This window comes from Denticeps clupeoides, chromosome 8 (assembly GCF_900700375.1).
Source record: "Denticeps clupeoides chromosome 8, fDenClu1.1, whole genome shotgun sequence".
NCBI classification, from domain to species: domain Eukaryota; kingdom Metazoa; phylum Chordata; class Actinopteri; order Clupeiformes; family Denticipitidae; genus Denticeps; species Denticeps clupeoides.
In genome coordinates, this window is record NC_041714.1 from 2,163,540 (window position 1) to 2,184,162 (window position 20,623).

At 44.0% G+C, this 20,623-nt stretch overlaps 1 protein-coding gene across 3 annotated transcripts in view; it reads left to right on the top strand.

The window, feature by feature from the left end:
* akt3a (v-akt murine thymoma viral oncogene homolog 3a) overlaps positions 1-20,623 on the top strand; it is a 76,080-nt gene that overhangs the window by 44,224 nt on the left and 11,233 nt on the right. For 2 of the 3 annotated variants that reach the window (XM_028990182.1, XM_028990183.1), the window contains 6 exons: positions 8,830-8,955; positions 11,466-11,577; positions 17,697-17,841; positions 18,688-18,819; positions 18,900-18,965; positions 19,430-19,498. In XM_028990182.1, coding sequence (XP_028846015.1) covers positions 8,830-8,955; positions 11,466-11,577; positions 17,697-17,841; positions 18,688-18,819; positions 18,900-18,965; positions 19,430-19,498 — 650 coding nt within the window. Of the gene's footprint in view, positions 1-2,498; positions 2,593-8,829; positions 8,956-11,465; positions 11,578-17,696; positions 17,842-18,687; positions 18,820-18,899; positions 18,966-19,429; positions 19,499-20,623 lie in introns of those variants that run through there. The other variant, XM_028990181.1, reaches the window with a different exon arrangement.

The window sequence follows — 20,623 nt, forward strand, 5'->3', positions numbered from 1 at the left end:
GGCAACAAGGTGTCTTATTACTGTGACAACAGTTGTTAGGCTGTTGTGATGCCCGGTATGCAGGGATGTTCCTTTACTAGCTGGTTTTATAACGTCTAACACCAAGCCAACGGGTTCAGGACCTGATCCTGTGGAGAAATGCTGTGAGTGTGAGGGGGACTTGAACACGCTCAGAGGGGAACAGAGCTGGCACCGTGCACGCATGGCCTGAGACGTCTGGGACAACACTGGCTGAACCTTCCCCAGAGATGACGGGGTAAACCGAAACCCCGCTGACCCTGTCCCTGTCCTCATGCACCGGGGAAAAGAAAGGAAGCGAGGGAAAAGCGGATATGGGAAACGGGGGCAGTTGTTGACATTCGATTAAGCGCTCTAATTGGCAAGCGGTTGATTTAGTAATCATATTCATTAGGCTTGTTTGGTGAGCAAACACAATCAGCGGCTTAAGGGCAGGTTAATAAAAAGAGCATCATGATCCCCGTTGTAGGTGACGTGACTGAACGGTTACGTTGAAAATGATGTGTTCAAGCGTATCATCATACCAGATTAGTTCATGACCTCTAATTAGTCACCTCTAATCCTCTGTAAACATCTATGTAGATATGAATCTTGTTTGTTTCATTGTCTGAATTAATATATCCGGTGGAACATATGGAATGTTAACCGAATACGTTTTGGCAGTCAACATTGTAATAATTACAACAGTAAAATTTGTGATCTGGACAGGGGGACAGACTTAGTCCTCAGACCCCAGCGGGGGGGTTCCAGGTTTGACCAGTGAGGTCGAGAACCTCAGTAAGTCCACACCCTTCACCCTCCAGCGTAGGAGGGGGAAGGGGTCAGAGGGTGTGTCTGAGTGTGTGTGTGTGTGTGTGTGTGTGTGTGTGTGAGACTGGGATTAACGTGCTGGGTGTGTCTGAGTCTGAGCTGAGACGGCGTGTGTGTCATTGTGTGTGTGTGCCACCTGGACTGCTTTGAGCCCCACCCTCTCAGCAGGAGATCCAGAAAAGGAAAAAGGGGATTAGCGAGAGCGGCTGGCGGTTACGTCTCCTTCTCTCCTTCCTCCAACTCTCTCCTCTTCTTCCTCTTCTGTTTTTTACTCGCTCTGCTCTGATTTTTTTGGTGAAATTGTCCTTTCCTTTGAACCTGTGTCTGGTTTTTGTACAGTAACTCATGCCTGCGTGGCATTCAATCCCTTGGCTGGGCAGCAATGGCATTTGTCTGCTGTACCAGGAGGGCATCGCCATCTAGTGCTCAGCGGCGGTACTGCACCGTTGCTCTCACTGCATTGGGAGGGGGTCATACGTGTTCCCCTGTTCTTTCCATATTCACTCTGCCACCCTGAGTGCAATTTTTCCTTTAAAATACAACACGGACTGCATTAGATTAAGTTTAATTACAGATTAGTATCCAATAAAGAATGTGTGGTGTGTATGAGTCTCATAAAGCACCATACTTTATGTAGACCGGTCCTTCCGCTCAGCCCCCATTGCAGATTAGCGGCCGTTGTTATGCAGTGTGGTGTGGCAGACGTGTCTTGTTTGTTGCCCATTCATCCGTATGAAGTTCATGTAGTCTATGTAGTGTGTGTGTGTGTGTGTGTGTGTGGATGTGTGTGTGTGTCACTGAAGTTGCTGTCTCCACTCTGGCCCCTCTGTGCCGTCGTACTGCACCAGCTGGGAGGTTCTGCCGCACCAGGAGGGCGTGCTGTGTGCAGCTGGCGGCCTAAAACTCCAGCAGGGCTCCAGGGACCCGCCTCCTCCCTTGGGCGTTCCACGCCGCTTGCCCACGCGAGTTTGAGCCTGGCCCTGGTCCCCGGCACCCGGCCCGCTGTCACCACGGCCGCAGCGAAAGCATGCCACTGCTTACCTGTTCCTGTGAATAAAGTCTGTAAAGGACATTTCAAAGCAAAATAAATAAAAAAAACTTATAATTACATGAAAAACATTTGGCTATTAAACATTATTATAATATAGAGAAATTATGTACAGATTATGTACAGAGAAAGAAGTTCAGATTATGTAGTAAGATTCATGAATTTATTCATTATGTTATGGTTATTAATTGTCACCATTATCGAGTTTTAATGAAAGGGGCGAATGTATAATTCGTCTTGATCTCTGTTAAGAAAGCAAAAAAAGTCTGTCCATACCAGCAGGCTCACCTCCTGCTTGGTTCATTTTGCAGAGAGGTCATGCTGAAATCATGTTCCATATTAATAAACCACCTTACAGATCGAGCCGTGTCCAAGTTCAGTGTCTGCGAGATTTAGGCGCATTTGCACATTTATGTCCAATTAACTCCTGTCTCTTTTCCATCTGGACTCTAGTTTCATGTTAATGCTGACCCTGTGCAGCCAAAACAAAATCACAATTATTTTATTATTATTTCATTTAAACTAAAGCAGCTCTTCTTGCCCTGTTGGGTAGTTTGCTGGTTTGGAATTGTTTACTGGTTTTGAAGTGTGGTCACTCTGAGTCTCTTTGTTGCAGCGTCTGTGTGTAACTGTCATTGAAGAGGACATGACACCTCAGATGCTTTCGAGTGGCCACCCGCAGAAGTCCCTCAGTTCAGATGACTGTGACCTGCAGTGTATGTATGGGGAGTGTGTGTGTGTGTGTGTGTGTGTCAGTGCCAGCTGTCTGGCTACGTCCCATGGGGACTTTTGCCCCATTGATCCACACTACTGCACGCTGCTGTAAACAGCACGCTTCTCTTACTCTAAACTCACGCTACACACCAGCTTTTCAGCTAGTTTTATAAGATAATGAATTAGTTGGAGCACGAAAACATATACAACACGTACCAAATACATCAATTGTACACACACATACAAAATGGCATGAAACATTACCACCCCAAAACAAAGACACATGCATCTCTCTAGGCAAATATATGATATACGTCATGATTGACCTTTAGCATGGACGTACGTCCCCCTGTCCACACTGACCTCGGAAGGCCCCACCCCTTCCCCCCGTCAGACTACTAAGGATTTTAATGCGCAGTAAGTGGATTGGCTTGAGCCAGTCCTGGATCCTGCATAAGTTGTCTCAGAGTCCTGTTCCTCAAGGACCGCCCACAGCTGTGCGGCCCACCGGCATGGCGAAGGACCCAATGTCGGGACATGTGGGCGGGGCGCGGCCGGAACTTGGGCGTCACTTCGGGAAACTGGCTTTCCTCTTATACAAAAAGGCTATTAAGTTCTTAACACGCAGACGCAAACGTTTGGACATATGATGTCTGGAGGGTGTTCCTTACATGCAATTCAAAATGAGGAGCCATGATGTAACACCCATTATGTAATGATCGAGTTAGATGTCAGTTTGATAGTAATGATAAATGTGGTGTAATGAGTAGCAAATTGAATGCAGAAAAAATGAAGTGAAACTTCAGACTGGACATCTACTTCTCTACAGAGTGTAAATACAGAGAAAATAATAGCTTAAACCAAAAACCATAGTGTAGCTCATGGCGCTGTGCTCAGTCGTGATAACATTCAGCTAGATCAGCTTTAGGCATTTTTCACTATCACAATAAATATGGCAGAAATTTGCATATACTGTGTGTGTATTTACATAACTTTAAAATGAATATAAAGCAATGCACAGTACCACATGACATGGTTCACTGTGTAAAGCTGGGAAAGAGCGAAATGGCAACCATTAGATGTTAATAAACGGTTTCAGTTTCCAGCCCTAATAGCTCATTTCTGCAGAATAACCAGGGAATCAAGACCACACGTGGTTTTAGTGTACAAATGCCTATTCTCAGACGAGATACTTTATACTTCCCATTAATGAAAAACATAAAAAAATTATTTTTATAGGAGCCACAGTAATTTGCCATTCTGTTTAAAGGTCACTCTGCATAGCAGCGCATCCTGTTGTGTCTGCGAGTTTTAAAAGTGGTGGCCCGGCCTCCGCCTTTCTAGAAGGGATCAGAACAGACGTCCTGTTGGGCATTTCAGGCCAAACGACTGCAAATCCCCGGAGCTTTGCAACTCTTTAAGTATCGGCGGTTTTCCTGCTTCCCTCTGCTAAGCAGGGGGCTCGGAAATTGCAGCTGACAGCCGCGCAACTGTAACCGTCTCCCCGGCGAGCTAATGACACCATCTGAGTCCGTACGTGTCCCGAGCAGCTTCGGCGGGATTAGGGCCCACGGGCTGTAATAAGATGGCGAAGGCCGGGACTCTGCCGCTCCTCGCCGTTGTTTGCTTGCTGTCGGCGGGAACAGCTGCCCGGGCTCGGCGCAGTCCGGCGATGCGTCACCGGGCCCGGGAGCCCACGCTCCAGCCAGCAGCGCCAGACTGACAGAGTGGGTCCAGCCGTTCCCCTTCAACAAACTGCTGCGCTACGTGGTGAGTGGAACACAGAAGACCCGGGAACAGCCAGATCCATCCATCCATCCATCCATCCATCTCTCTCTTTCATCCCTGCTCCCTCGTTCTCTCAGCCCGGCCAAGCTGCCCACGTCTCCGTCCACGTGCCTGTGCCCGAACTCGCTAGCGGCTGTCTCTGAGCGTGCCCAAGCGAGCTGGTGCCGGTTGGAGCTGCCTGGCGTGTGCTGGAACGTGGCAGCCCAGCGTTCCCACGGCGCCCATCGCAGGCCCATCTTTAAGCCATCTGCAAATCAGCACAGTCCCAGCCAAAGCATTAAATTAAATCCTTGTTTGGGCTGATTAACAAATGGCTGTGGTTATTTATTTATTTAATATACCGAGCCATTTATTTATTTATTTATTTACCTACCCACCACCAGGAAAATAAAAAACTTCACATCACATCAGATGCGATCGGGCACAGAGGAAAGTGTTTGGCGAGCTCAGGAGCCGCGGAGATGTTTGTCAGATGCACGACAGGGAGCAGAGCAGGATGGAGGAAGGGGGGGAGTTTTTTTCCTGGGTTTTCACCGGGAACACGTCTGTCTGGTCGCTGGACTCTCTAATTCCCATCCTGTGGCCGTCAGGCTGTCATAAACCACAGACAAATGAACAATTAATCTGGGCTCATAATTGAACTGCAGCCTGTATGATATTTTAATTGTGATGTTGGAGTGATTTTGCTCTGAACTGATTTGGTGTGTGGCAGCGTCAAATCTCTGCCACAGTGCTGCACATTTTATTATAGCAGAGGGCCAGGTAACATTCTCTACACACACACTCACACACACACTCTCCAACTCATTTACAACATGTGAGTGAAGTAAGGAAAAGCCTCCTGCTCCAGCTGTGATTGTGGAAATAGTGAAGATCCGGTGGAAATCTGTAGCCCTCGCTGTCCTGGTGGTCCAGGCTCTTATCTACCACTTCTGTCCTGTGAGATCTGGTAAGACGTCTGAAACTGGCATTGCTGCTTGATGCATATTGTCAATAGAGTCTCATATTTATGTAATTATGTCCTCACAGGAAAACAAAAATATACAGAACGCATACAATTTTACAATGTAAAAACTAATGGTCAAATTTTTATTTATTTTTAGTTTTGCATTAGTTACAGTGCAGAGATTGTAATGTACCTGATTCTGGTGATATTCCATCTGATTTTGCAGGAACATGGATTAAATGAACCAGTGTCAGTGTTCCCATAAGTGTATTAAATCCCATAAGAAGCACTGGGCTGTGTGCTTTCCATTAGGGGGTGCTGAAGACACCTCAGGGTGCAACACATGAAAAACAAATAAAACATACACCGCTACCAAAGAGAATCCATAAATATCTTTGTTATATTAAAACTATAAAACGTGCCTGCTAGAGGTGCAGGTGAATGATGAAATCAGGTCCAGCCCCATCACAGCATTGCATAACTGCGGCCCTCCATCCGTCCCCTCCGTGTCAGACAGTGAGGAGATGAAGGTTCTTCCACTCGCTCCCTTTTTTTCTGCAGGAAGACGGCTGCCACTGTTCAGCTGCTCCCTCCCTCCTACCCACGATTCCACTGCCTCACAGAGGCGTAGCGGCGAAGACCTCCGTCTCCTCAAATTAACATGAGCAGGTGTTTTTCTCTGATGTGTTAATTAAGAAAAGCTGGTGTCATTATGCTTTAAGTGGATGTTACAAATAGAACATGTTGTTTATTTTCTCCACTGGTGGAAAAAAAGTGATCAGAGCTGTCACCATGGCTCGCGTGTCAGTTCTAGCGGCGGCTAATTACCCGCAGTTTAGAACGAGACGCGACACATTTGAGGCTTTTCAGGCTTTCCTGTGCGTTTCAGGTTCCAGATTGTCCATCTTAATAAAAAAATGAAATGAAAACGGCCAGATTTGGAATTGGGCTGCAAGTGAGTAATTCCTCTGCATATCAAACGATGGGCAGCAAGCATCACCAACCGTTCTTTACACCTGCACGTTCGGGGAGGGCCTGCACCGAGCGACCGACGTCTATGTTGCTTCATCCAGAAATGTCCCCCTGTCCCCTAAGCGCCATCATTTCTGTGTTTGCTCAAGCTGTTGGGGCATTATGTAGATAATTACCCCAAGTGGAGGCTCCTTGAAGATGAATTAAGGAGATGACTTGTCTTAAACGTCTTAAAGGCCCTTTTCTCGCCTTCTTGTGTTTGCAAACATTTTTTTTACATTTACAGCATTTATCAGAGCGCCTTTCAATCAGTATTTACAGGGACAGTCCCCCTGGAGACACTCGGGGGTTCAGTGTCTTGCTCAGGAACACAATGGTAGTAAGTGGGGTTTGAACCTGGGACTTTTATGCACTTTTATGCAGTCATTAAAAACCAGTCTTTTGTAAAAATGTGGCCTTCTGTTGTTTCATAGGTGACTCACTAGGCCATTACACACTGATCTGTAAACACACCCATCCAGAGCTCTTAATTCTACTTTTTATGAGTACAGTTTTCAGGTACGTGAAAATTATACTTTCAGGGATCATTTCATGCGTTTCGGAAGTGTTGTGCGTTTCGGAAGTGTTGTGTGCATTGTGCGCTGTGCTGCAGTGTTTCACAGCGACAATCACTTCACTTCAATTAGCATTATCTGTATTTCAGAAACCTGTTTCAATATCACTGCTTGAAACATCATAGTTGAGCCTCGTGTCAGGAGTGTGGTCATGTAATGGCCTGTGTAGTAGCGGTGTGTGTGTGTGTGTGTGTGTGTGTATGGGGCAGGAGGGGACGGAAGGCTCGGCTGTGTCGACTCCCTGCTAATCCTGCTGTTGGTGTGATGGCGCAGTCTGTCGCGCCAGAAGTTTTGTATGGTAATACGCTGCCACCAGCTGTTCAACAGATGTTGTTTTTTGTTGTGCCCTCCAGAAGCTGAGGGGGTTAAAGTACCAGGGCTGCTCTCCTGATACTAAAAAAAAAAAAACGCGGCCAGAGGCTTTCCTGTGGCCGGACCGGGTGGACGGGTGGTCGGCGGCTGGTGTTTTTACTGCCATCATGCCTGCACAGATGATGTTAGGTTCCAAATCTGGACCAGAGATGTAAACATGTTTTTGGTTATCGGTGGTGCGTGTGTGTGGCAGACCTCATGGGTGCAGTCACTTATATCAAAAGTGTAAACAATTTAATCCTGGAATAAGAAAAGGGTCCTAATTTCAAAGTGATGGTGCACTAATAAGAACGTTTTATTTGGTTCTCGAAGACTGGACATATTGAGCGTTTTTTTTTTTTTGTCTTTAAATATAATGTTATTATTTTATAATTATTGACTATTTTGCATGATAAGCTACACTGACAAACACGCCTTGGCACAAGAGGCCACTTCAACAAATGTTCATCCTGTCTACAGGATTTCCATCTGAATAAATGAATAACATATCTTCTCATTTTTACGTGTGATGTTATTTACATTTACATTTATGGCATTTATCAGATGCTCTTATCCAGAGCGACTTACAATCAGTAGTTACAGGGACAGTCCCCCTGGAGCAACTTAGGGTTAAGTGTCTTGCTCAGGGACACAATGGTAGTAAGTGGGATTTGAACCTGTGACTCTGTAGTCTTCTGGTTCATAGGCAAGTGTGTTACCCACTAGGCTACTACCATTACTAATTCTACTTATGTTATGTTTGTTAGGGTGAAATAGAAGGTAAACCAGGACAAAGGCCACAACTTTACACTTGTGGCATAGCAAAATGGACCAAAGACAACAGAGCACCGTCTGGAAGTGTTTCGGATCGAACTTTTCAGGCCCAAATACAGCTAATTTCTCAATCAGCATATATTTTTCACTTCAGTGGCATGAGAAGCGAGGAGTGCTTTTATTTTTGTTTTGCTCAAAACCATTAAAACACCATTTATTTATTTATTTATTTATTTACTGTTATCTATTTATTTATGAATTAATTTCTTTATGTAGTGTGGATAGTACCCTGTACTATCGCAAATAGTATTAAGTATTAATGGCAGTGGGTGGGATATGAAAGAGAACATTTTCTTTTTGAAGTTAATGGGCATCTGAGCAAATCTGACATGCACCAAAATGTTCTGGCTAGACAGTTGGGCCATAACATCTCCAGAAATGACAGATCTTGTGGGATATCCTGCATCTCCAGCCCTCTGGGATAAATAAAGGTTTTTGAATATAATTCAAAGCTATTTCTGAACAATGTGTACAACGTTAGTGCCGGAGACAGAAGTGATGTACCCCAATACTGGAAACAGCATTTAAAAATGGTCAATTGAGGTCAACTTATTTCACACTGCATTCACATGAAATGGAACGAATTTTATTAACGTCTGAATCACATTAAATGCTGTGCTTATGGATGTAGAAATACATTTAGCACCTTGGACTTTATTTAAATGTCCCTTTTGTTCACATAGTTATTTGTTGACTGAAATGTTTATGTTAATTCCTTCTTTCTTTCTACTCAGGCGAATACATAAAAAACTGGAGGCCACGCTACTTTCTGCTGAAGACTGATGGCTCCTTCATTGGGTACAAGGAAAAGCCGCAGGATGCAGATATCCCGTACCCTCTCAACAACTTCTCAGTTGCAAGTGAGCAGTCTACTTACTCGCCTCAAAGCGGCTTTACAGACCACACGTTCCCCCGTTACTAACTGTAATTAGTAAAGAGCAATAAAAAGTGATGGCTTTATCCTTTTCATTATAAAAGAACATTAAGTAGATCCCAGCCTTGGGGAGGCTGGTTTTGATATTGAACCAGATTTGCTGAATGAATGTGTTGAATGTGTTTTTATACGATGCATCTCCTAGGCCATGTGGTCTTACTATCCTGCTGGGAATACGTTCTTACTGCAAGATTCTAATAGTCCCAAATAATAATAATAATAATAATAATAATATCTCTTTAATCTGTTTAATTGATTCAGGCATTTTCTGGTAATTATGTGGGCAACATAAATCTAACATGGTTTTAATTCGCCTGCCACCAAAACTGCCCAGGCAGCTGAGCTGTAAGCCGCCAGCTACTAAGCTGCTGCTGACGCTTGACACGCTGGCACATGTTTCGCTGCCCACGCTGGGGTGTTTACATGGAATTTGTAAAAAATGCGGTGATTATGATCGGGGGGGGAGGGGAGTCATTCCGCGGGCCAACACATCTGCGGCGGAGGTTTCGAGGACCTAGCGGTGACCTCACAGCATGTCCGGAGCACGCTGATCCTGTGGAACATGCTGCGTACTCGCTGCTCTCTGCTGCTTTTAACCACCCTGATTCATTCCACCCCTCTGGACGGGGGGACAGCTCATCCGTCTCTGGTCTCTGCCGCGTACGCGATTAATAGAACGGACAGAAGACCGGAACACGGGTCGGCCCACCAAACAATTAGTGTGGGACCAGCAGCAGCGTGATGATATTCAAGCACAGTAACTATTTTGAAAGATGGATTCCGCTGAATATTAACTGAAAGCGATGAAAAGATCTCATTGATTAGCATTCAGAACATAAGAACAACATTACGTTGTTGTTTTTTTTGTATTTTGTGAAAGTGTTCCTCACGTTACATTTATGAATTCAATCATCTAAAACCAGACGATGATTATGAAAATAATTAACCGGATTCCATGACATTCGCTAAAGAATAGGAATTGAACATTTTGAAACATGCCACACAAATCTCAGGGGCTGGTGGGTGGCAGCGTTGATGGCTGGGGTGACAAGTTCAGCCAGCTTGTGCCACAACAGAACCGCCACCCCATGAGGAAGGCTGGATGGATGGAAGAGCGAGTGTCCGTCCGGCCTTCTGCACTGCCACTCGGACACATGGTGCTCTCGCCCGCCCCTCCGTTCCTCCCTCTATCCCTCTCCTGTCAGGAGGCCGGGCCAGGTTTTAATCTAAAGGCTGTGGCGCCCATACATCCAGCTCCGGCTGCTTGGCAGAGGGAGAGAATTGCCACATCTGTTGCAGAAAAGCCGGGAGGCCAGGTGGTGCTGGGAAGCAGCCGATCTAATGTGCTTCACAGAAATGGCCGCTTCTCTTCCCCCGTGGCCTGAGCGTGCCACCGGCAGCCCTGCCACTGGAGCCCCAGCGCACAGCCAGGCCCGAGCCGGACGGGCATCTGCTCTCTGGGCAGGCCTGCGGACCTCCAGGCTGTCCGACTCCCTCCTTAAAAAACATCCGCTCAATAGAAATCACGGAAAGGGACATCTGGGCTACTGGAAGGTCTGGTTCCGGGTGGTTTAGGCAAGTAGATTCCAGGCTTAAATGGGGATCTAAGATTTTCATTTCCAGGCAGATTTTTATGCTGAACCCTCTTGTGAGGTGGGTCCTGTTGCAGCCCAGTTTTATTGTTTAAAAGTTTACTTATTTCATTCACTTTACATTTGTTGACTTTTCCTGAACTATTCTCTTAACCAATTATCCAAATCTGAAATACATTTTCCATGGCAGTGACCTCATTTATTTTAGCATCTCACGTTTGGGTTGGTGGGCTCACCCATGCGAATGACCCTAGCGGTGTCGTCATTAACCTTCGTGGCTAAATTTAGTCCCTCCCGCCGTTCATCGCCCAGATGAGGGCCCTAATTACGAGCTGGCAGTGGCCAGTGTTGTGTTTCACCTGTCGTCTGGGCATTGTCCCCAGTATCTGCGGTGACAATGGAGTGTGCTGGAGAACTTCTCCCCATTCTGCGTGACATGCGATACGTCAGCGACCCGCGCGCCATCGACTCCCTTTCTTTTAACGGCAAGGAAACAGCTGTTGCCTCGGGATGTGGTTCCACCGCAGGGTTTTTTTGTTCACCTCTGCAGCTCTTTCATCTCGCTGTAGCCCAGTGTACCCCTGCCTGCCTGAAGTCACTTTCACAGCAGATATTAATAATTGTGTAATCACTAATTTTATTCACCCCTTTAAACCTTAGGAATCAGCTTCTGTTTATTGTTCAGTACATATTGAATTAAATAGACCTGGAGATCTGTGGAAAAAAAATGATTAATGCAACAATGAAGTAATCAGGTTATTATTATAATTGTTATGTTATTAACAGTGCTGAGATTTGTCCATATGTAACTGTACTTTGATTGTTTTAATCTGTTCCTCTTTAGAATGCCAGTTGATGAAGACAGAACGACCAAAGCCCAACACATTCATCATCAGATGTCTACAATGGACAACCGTAATAGAGAGGACCTTCCATGTGGACACGCCAGAAGAAAGGTGTGCTGTCAGTACTTTTCTTGGCTGCATTCTGTATGTCGCTCATTCACATGAGCTTACAGAGCTGAAAATAAATGGAATATGCCAAGCCACACACACACACACACACACACACACACACACACACACACACACACACACACACACACAGATGTCTACAGTCGTGGCCGAAATTCTTGAGAGTGACTGGTTTTCACAAGGTTTGCTGCTTCCGTTCTTATTATTGCCAATATGCATATACTCCAGAATGTTATGTAGAGTGATCAGGTGACTTGCAGTCCCTCTTTGCCATGAAAATGAACTTAATCCACTGAACTTCAACCCTGCCACAAAATGACCTTGCTGAGATCATTTCAGTGATCCTCTCATTAGTGAGAGTGTTGAGGAGCACAAGGCTGGAGATCATTCTGTCATGCTGACTGCTTTAAAAGGAGGGCGATTATTTTCTTCTTCCTCTGTTAACCATGGTTACCTGCAAGGAAACACGTGCCATCATCATTACGTTGCATAAAAGGGGCTTCACAGGCAAGTATATTGCTGCTACTAAGATCGCACCTCAATCATCAATTTATCAGATCATCAAAAAACAAGAGAGGATCAAGTGCTGTGAAGAAGGCTTCAGGGAGCCAAGAAATTCCAGCAAGCGGCAGGACTGTCTTCTAAAGATGATTCAACTGCGGTATCAGGGTGCCACAAGTGCAGAGCTTGCTCAGGAAGTACAGCAGGCCGGTGTTAGTGCACTGCACACACAGTGAGGCAAAGACTTTTGGAGGTCAAGAAGAGCAGCAAAGAAGTCACTTCACTCCAAGAGAAACATCAAGGACAGACTGATATTCTACAAAAAGTACAGGGATTGGATTGCTGGGGACTGGGGTAAAGTCATTTTCTGTGATGAAGCCCCTTTTGTTTGGGGCATCTGGAAATATGATTGTCTGGAGAAGAAAAGGTGGTGGTAGTAGCCTAGTTGGTAACACACTCGCCTATGAACCAGAAGACCCAGGTTCAAATCCCACTTACTACCATTGTGTCCCTGAGCAAGTTGCTCCAGGGGGGGGACTGTCCCTGTAACTACTGATTGTCGCTCTGGATAAGGCCGTCTGATAAATGCTGTAAAGGAAATGAATGAAATGAATAGGTGACGCTACCATCAGTCCTGTCTCATGCCAACAGTAAATCATCCTGAGACCATTCATGTGTGGGCTGCTTCTCATCCAAGGGAGTGGGCTCACTCACAATTTGCATAAGAACACAGCCAAGAATTGTACCAAAACGTCCTCCGACAGCAACTTCTCCCAACCATCCAAGTTTGGTGAAGAACATTGCCTTTTACAGCATAAGTGATAACTAAGTGGCTTTGGGAACAAAACATTTTGGGCCAGGAAAGTCCCGGACCTTAATCCAACTGAGAACTTGTGGGCAATCCACAAGAGGCGGGTGGACAAACAAAAACCCACAAATTCTGACAAACTCAAAGCACTGATTATGAAGGAATGGATTTGGCCCAGAAGTTGATAGACAGCATTAGAGGGCGAATTGCTGAGGTCTTGGAAAAAAGGGTCAATACTGCAAATTCCTAAACTTGATGTAATTGTCAATAAAAGCCTTTGAAACTTGTAATTGTACTTCAGTACACCACAGAAACAACCAACAGCAAACTTTGTGAAAACCAGTATTTGTGTAATTCTCAAAATGTTTGACCATGACTGTAATGAAGCTGCTATTGCCACATTATTATTTTGTAGGTTCTTGCAGGTCTGCCTTCAGTTCAGGTCTGTTTGTCCAGACAGATAACCCCAATACACAACACACCACCTGTTCAGCTCTGACTGGGAGATTGGGTGCGCGCGCACACACACACACACACACACACACACACACACAGAGCAGGTTTTCTGCAGGTTTAAGGAAGCCAAATTTAAGACTTTTAAGACCTTTTTTTAAAGACCTTTTAAAGGCCACTTTCATTCAGTTTAAGACCCTTCATCGGGGTTTCTCCAATGGTGTGGGCCAGATGATTCTCTAAAACACAGTATTAGTGTCATGATCCAGTCCGGAAGGGGCTACTCCAGATCCAGATTTCACGTTAGTTATGTGTAATGTTTCCTAATCGTGTTCACCTGTGTCTGATGTATAAAGCTGCCCTGTTCGTGTCTGTTCGCCATTGGGTCATTGATAAGTGTTACTTGTTCGCCAGTTACCGGATGTCTCCTCTGTCATCACAAATTAAACCCCTGTTTCGTGACGTCGTGCGAATGCGACCTTCTTCGCCAAGTCTTGTCATCATTTCCGATCCCCTGCCTCACCATGCCAAATGTCCGTGACAATTAGTTATATGTGATCTAAAGTAATATATTATTATTTCAAATATTTCCCTTTAAATGTTTTGTTTTTTTTTAGCCTTTGTCAATATTACCAGACTCATATTACCTGTAGCAAGCCACAAGGGTGTAACTGCAATATTTTTAGTTTCATATTTCACGGCTTCACAATTCGGGCACAAAAGTCATATTGCGATTATTGACATCAATATCATGATATAATAAATGGCATTTGCTTGCCTATCAATAAAAATAAAAAAAATCACACAAAATTATGAATCACTAAGTCATCCCAATGCTGCAGCTCAACAAAAATAAATAAATCAATAAGATTTAATAAAAAGTTACATTTTAAGAAAGATTTATTACATATCATGGTATATATTGGAACTGTTGGATATAAACTTGATGTTTTAGGTGCTGATACAAATTTGTATCTGTTGCATTTTTAACATCCATTCCCACCTGAGCTGTTGTTTACGTCACACATATGACTTGTAAAATGTGCATAATATGAATATGAACTTCGGCATTCGTATAAACCTCTGTGAAAATTAATGAGAAATCTGTATTTATTTGGCTGAGCACCGGAAATGGAAGAACAGCAGTTAGCCCCGCAGATAATCAGATATCAGAACACGTCCACACGTCCAGAATTTAGCCATGTACATCTATAGGCAATTCCGCTAATTGTAATCTCATACAAAAAAATACAAAACACATCTTATCTAGAGGTTATCAGTAAATACGTTTATTGGATCTGCAGTATTTTTAAGACCTTTAACTCTGGATTTAAGGATTACTAGTCATTTTTAATGATATTAAAGGCTTTAATTTTCAACTTTTTTGAAGATCTGCAGAAACCCTGACACAGTGTCCTTCTCCAGGGAGTGTGCTTCTCCTCTGATCCCGTTTCAGGTTCTGTTGCTGGGTGAGGAAAGTTCTGGAGCACTGGGAGCTGCTGCCTAATCACTTCTGTTTTGTGTGTGTTGCGTGTGTGTGTGTGTGTGTGATAGTCAAAATGTAATGAAAAATCCAGTCGTATCTGGATATACAGTACACACATTCACACACACACCGTGCTGAATGAAGCTCACACTCAGCTGGCGTCTGCCCAGAAGTGGCAGGCCTCTGTGAGAAGAGAGAGGAGGTGGGAGAGGCTGGCGCTGAGCCCGACTGTAGTCAGGCCCATTATCTCTCATTAGCAAAAAAGCTCATTATACTTAAAAATGGAAAGAAAAGAAGAAAAAAAACTCCGTCTTCTCCATGACCTTGAGAGGGTTGTGTACAGCGTGTCTGCTTTGTGTGTCATTCTGTTGTACAAAACAAAGAGCGTGTGTGCAGGGTGTAGACTGGGCAGCTTATTTTGACTTCTCAGACTCAAACCATCAAATAAACTATTTAACCCGTCCATATATGTTTTTCACGTAGAAGAATGAAAAATAATGCTACATTTATGAAAGCTTATACTTGCAAAATGAAAGATATTTGAGCCTGCTCACTGATATATTCATGTATTTTACTGTTTGAGCTTTTACGCTTTTACTGAACTTTGACAACGGTAACAAGGACAAGAAAAGATTTGTTTCGATTCTCAAAGTTAAAGGTTGTTTTATTAATGCTGGTTACTCGTCATAAATGTCACATCTCGCTTAGTTTTCTGTAAAAATCATCATGATTCCATTACCTGACAGAATTACCAGACAGCAAGGCTGCAAATCACTTAATTCCCAATTGAAGCCACGCCTTTTTATTATATAGCAGGATAACAAATAATTTCCCCTCTGATGTGGCCTCACACTTCCAAGGTTTGTGAGGTGGAATTCTGGCTTGGAACATGCGTGTGCATGCCTGCTCTCCCTGTGTTGGTGGGTTTCCACCAGGGTCTCCGGTTTCCTCCCACAATATTAAAGGCATGTACACTAGGTGAATTGGTGACTGAATTGTCTGTTGTTATGTAGAACTTTATTAATCCCTCGGGATGGTGTCTCCAAGAAATGTATTTTCTAGCAGCAGTAAACTGGCATACAGTGCAGGAGACATGTCCACCACTATTTATTTTTTTCTTAGTGATTTTGTGTGATTTAAGAAGCGAGGAGTTAGATTTGATGTGGGACAAAAAGGTTTGTACATCTGTTGGTTCTAGTCATGGGGAGAAGCATCCTGTCACTAAACAAGCTCCTCTGGTTATTTATGACAGTGTGCAGAGGGTACCTGAAATTATCCATAATGGCCAGCAGTTTGTTCAGAGGACGCTGTCAACCACAGTCTGGTAGAACTACCTCCACCCCCCTCTCCCTTGATCTGAACTGGTCATGGACTTGATGTGGACCTCCTGAAATCTATAACTAGTTCATTGTTATTTGAGGTACTGAGCTGCTGGTGGCTGGGGTGGCACAAAGTTCCTCACCAGACTCCTGTTCTCCTTTTCCTGGTTGTCCCTGATACCCCATAATGGCCGCAAACTTCTGAATGTGACTCGATTCAGTGTTGTAGAAACTCATGGGCTGGAGCTATGGTGACGTCACCATTATAGAGATGATTTTTATCTGGAAACATTTATTTTATCCAAAGTAAGCTATACAAAGTCCCTCAGACCACCAGTGTTTTATAGGGAGGTTTTCTAGTCTGTAAATCATCAGAAAAAACTGTGATAATACCGGCACAAATACGACAAGTAAAGCTACGAGTGTTGATGGGGAGTTGGCAGGGCCGACCAGTAGCCCAGCACAGCAAGGACAAGACTGTCATTCATCATCATTAAATGCCTACATGTGGTCACAAATCTCCACGCCACGCTGGCTTTACACAACAGATGTTATAAGGCCAGACACATGAAAACTGGGCGGGGCCGAATTCCCAGTCACATCCCATTGCCCTGTGTAGGTTTCAGCTGCCTCAGAAAGGCTTTTCTCATCAATTATCCAGACAGTCATTATAGGCTCACATTCAAAGGAGAGGACATTTTATCCCTTTGCCATATTCATAACAACCAAAGTCTCATCATTTTAAATAGACTTTGAGATAAGAGCCCGTAGAAGCAGCTTTCCCATGTGTCTGATGTAATATAATGCTCTGTTCTTAATATGATGGGTTTTAAGGTAGAGACAATAATGTATTATTCAAGAGTGACATTATTCAAAACTTGTGACATGGTCTGCCACATCATTAAAACCACCTCCTGCTCAGAGAGTTCTGGTTCTTTGAGGGATGGACTCCCACATGGCATGGACCTCTAAGTTGCAAGTAGAAGCTTCCATGGCTTCCATGGGTCAGCACACCCAACATATACTCAATAGAATTGAGGTCGTTTTGTCAAGTTGAACGTTTTTGTCATGTTCCTTAAATCATTTCTGAACAAGGTTGGTGATAATTGTTACCTACACATGGATGTAGGACATGATGTGGCTTTTCCCGAACCTCTGACAACCACTTTCAGAGGTAAATGACACACATGATCTGACCAGACCTCATTCGTCATCATGGTTACTTTAATTGGCAGTCTCATCTACAAGCTGCACTGTGCATCACATGCATCTGTGAGCCCCCATGTCCCTTCCACAAGTTCACAAGTTGTCCGTTCTTTCAAGGTTCAAATCCTGAACCAACAAGATACCACTGGGCAAAGTGTCCCCACACACTGCTCCCCAGGCGCCTTTCATGGCTGCCCACTGCTCCCTCAGGGGATGGGTTATGCTATGCTGCAGTGCTTCACAATGACAATCACTTCGTATCCACAATCAGATTGTTCAGTTGATGAGTTGTCATGTTTTTTTGTTTGTTTGTGCGTGTTGTTCACAGGGATGAGTGGACGGAGGCCATACAAATGGTGGCAGACAAACTCCAAAGACAGGAGGAGGAGCGGATCCAGTGCAACCCCACCTCTCAGCTCGACAACATGTGCGAGGAGGAGATGGACACCTCCACTAGCCATTACAAACGCAAGGTCAGGGTCAAAGTCAACAATCCAGATAAATGCAGTTCAGTCTATCAAGGCCCAGTGCAATTCATACTGTCCAGCCTGTTCAGGTTCAAGTTCAGTTTATTTATAGAGCACCTTTAAACAACCAGTTGACCAAGGTGCTGTACAAGGTAATGTGTACATAAAATGGAAAGCTAAGAACAAAGTAAGTCATCCCCAACCCTGCACTGACACCATTTGCAGGCTCACTCTACCCTAGAAGGGGGTCCCTCTCTGTATCACTCCTTCCCGACATTTCTTCCTTTCTTTTTTTCTCTCTCCTAGAGTTTTTTTTGTGTGTGGAGTTTTTCCTTGTGTGCAGAAGGGTCAAGTGTGGGGGGTGTCAACTGTAGGGCTTGTCAAAGCCCATTGAGACATACTGTATGTGATTTTGGGCTATATAAGAAATAAATGTTGTTGTAAGCACAAAACATTTAGAACATAAAATAAGCTGCAGAGAAATGGTGAGTTTTTAACCTTTTCTTAAAAACCTCTAGAGTGGGAACAGATTTAACATGCCAGGGAAGGTTGTTCCACAGCTCCACGAGTCTTTAGCCTAGTCCTAGGGGTGGTCAAGACCAGCTGATCAGATGATCGAAGTCGTCCTGCTGGACTGTATATGTGGAGAAGGTCACAGAGGTACTGAAGTGCTGACCCATTAAGAGCTTAAAAAAAAATTGCAAGATCTTAAACTCTATTCTAAACTTCACTGGTAGGTAATGAAGTGAGGCCAGAATTGCGGATAGCCTGTTCACCTTTCAGACATGCTGCTGAGGGAAATCTGCCAACGCATCGATTTATCCACTAACCCAGTTTTTCTTCTCTTCGCAGACAATGAATGACTTTGACTATTTAAAGCTACTTGGAAAAGGCACTTTTGGGAAAGTCATTCTGGTCCGAGAAAAGGCCAGTGGAAAATATTATGCAATGAAGATTCTGAAGAAGGAGGTTATTATAGCAAAGGTAAGATGTTACATCTCGGTCTCGTCCCATTGATGTTATTTTTTCATTGTGGCTAAAAGTTCCGGCTTTTCCCTCGGCAGGATGAAGTTGCCCACACGCTCACCGAAAGCCGGGTACTGAAAAACACTAGGCACCCATTCCTTACGGTTAGTCTGACAGATTGTCAAACGGCACCACACATCCAGAAAGTGGCCGGTCTGTAGGAACCAACACCCCACCCCACACACACCCCACCCCGGAGACTAATTACAGTGCGGTGAATAAACTGTAATAAATTAGCAGCACTGCATCTGTTTGGAAGTCACCACAGAGAGGTAATTTTCCTGGCAGTCCAGATGCTGTTGTGCGCCGCACAAGACACACACCAGCTTTAGCAAAACAATTATGGAGCACATTTCAAGACGATAGCCACACATGATATGCACGTGCACACATACACACACACACACACACACTCCCTTTCAACAACCGTTTCAACTTAGTTATCACCCATTTCCTCCTGAGGTTTTGGAGAAGAAAGGAAAAAAAACATTTTGAGTGTGTGAACATAAGTTCACGTGTGTGTGTGTGCATGTGTAAGCCTGCGTGTTTTTTCTCTTTGTGATTTCAGTCTTTGAAGTATTCATTCCAGACTAAAGACCGGCTATGCTTTGTGATGGAGTACGTCAATGGAGGAGAGGCAAGCATTTTGTTGTTAGTGTGGATTCTGTGTGAGTGTGTAATTGATTGTTATTTACCACAGTTACTACAACCTACTGCTCACATGGTCCCTTTAATAACCAACAATGTCATTATTATGAGGGATTTACATTGGTAAGAATCCGATGATTACAATACAGGGTCTATCAAAATATTTTTAATACTTTATGTGATAAAATCTATGGGAGCATAGAGAAGACAGAAAAAGGGTGCGGCCATGGCATGACCAGAGGAAAATATTTTATATTTTTTAAAATATATTTATTGTACCTTACGATTCATGGTTTTTGAACTACTGAGAAACCACAGTAATTTCCACTGAAGGCTCTTTCTCTGTCATACTATAATATGCATTATAGTAATCACAAAATGTGCGATTAATGAATCAATTTAGTGAATTGATTAATTAATTGTTAATTGATTGAAAGCCATCATGCACACCATGATGAAATATTGTGTTTTCATCAATTCATTATCACAAAAAATAATGTCATAAAAAATATAATGTGTTTTTTTTTTTTACTTCCCTTATTATCACACACAATGTGCTGGAAAATAGGAATATTGGAAGTTTTACTAGTTCACCACAAATCTGATTGGAAGAAGACTTAGGTCTTGTTGCTATGGTGGCAGGTGGCTTGCTGTAAAGTTTTACAAATCAGGCAAAGTGTTGATTGTATGAAGTTTACAACATATGGTAGAACAGTAGAGCGGAACCAATTTCTATTTTGTCTGTGATCCAGACAGGTGAGGTTCTATTTGCTTTTTTTTTTTTAATGGTCATCAGTTCCGTTGTCTTGTAGCCTAAAGAGCTTCAGACATTGTTAATGTTAAATATCTCCGTTGCTGGTATGTGCTGCGGAGGCTGCTGGTGTTTGCCGTGTTTGGGGTGCCAGCAGGGTGATCCCAGCCCGGAGATGAAGGAGAACTTTCCAAAAGCTGAGATTCCATCATCAGCAGAGTTGGGGATTTTAATCAGGGTGGAGGCACTCATCTCCGCTTCATTCTCTCCGTCTGAAGAGTCACCTGCGCCCCCCTCAGATCAGCCAGCTCGGGCCAGAGACCCCGGCGTGCCACGCATCTTCTGCCGATCCGTCTGTCCCAC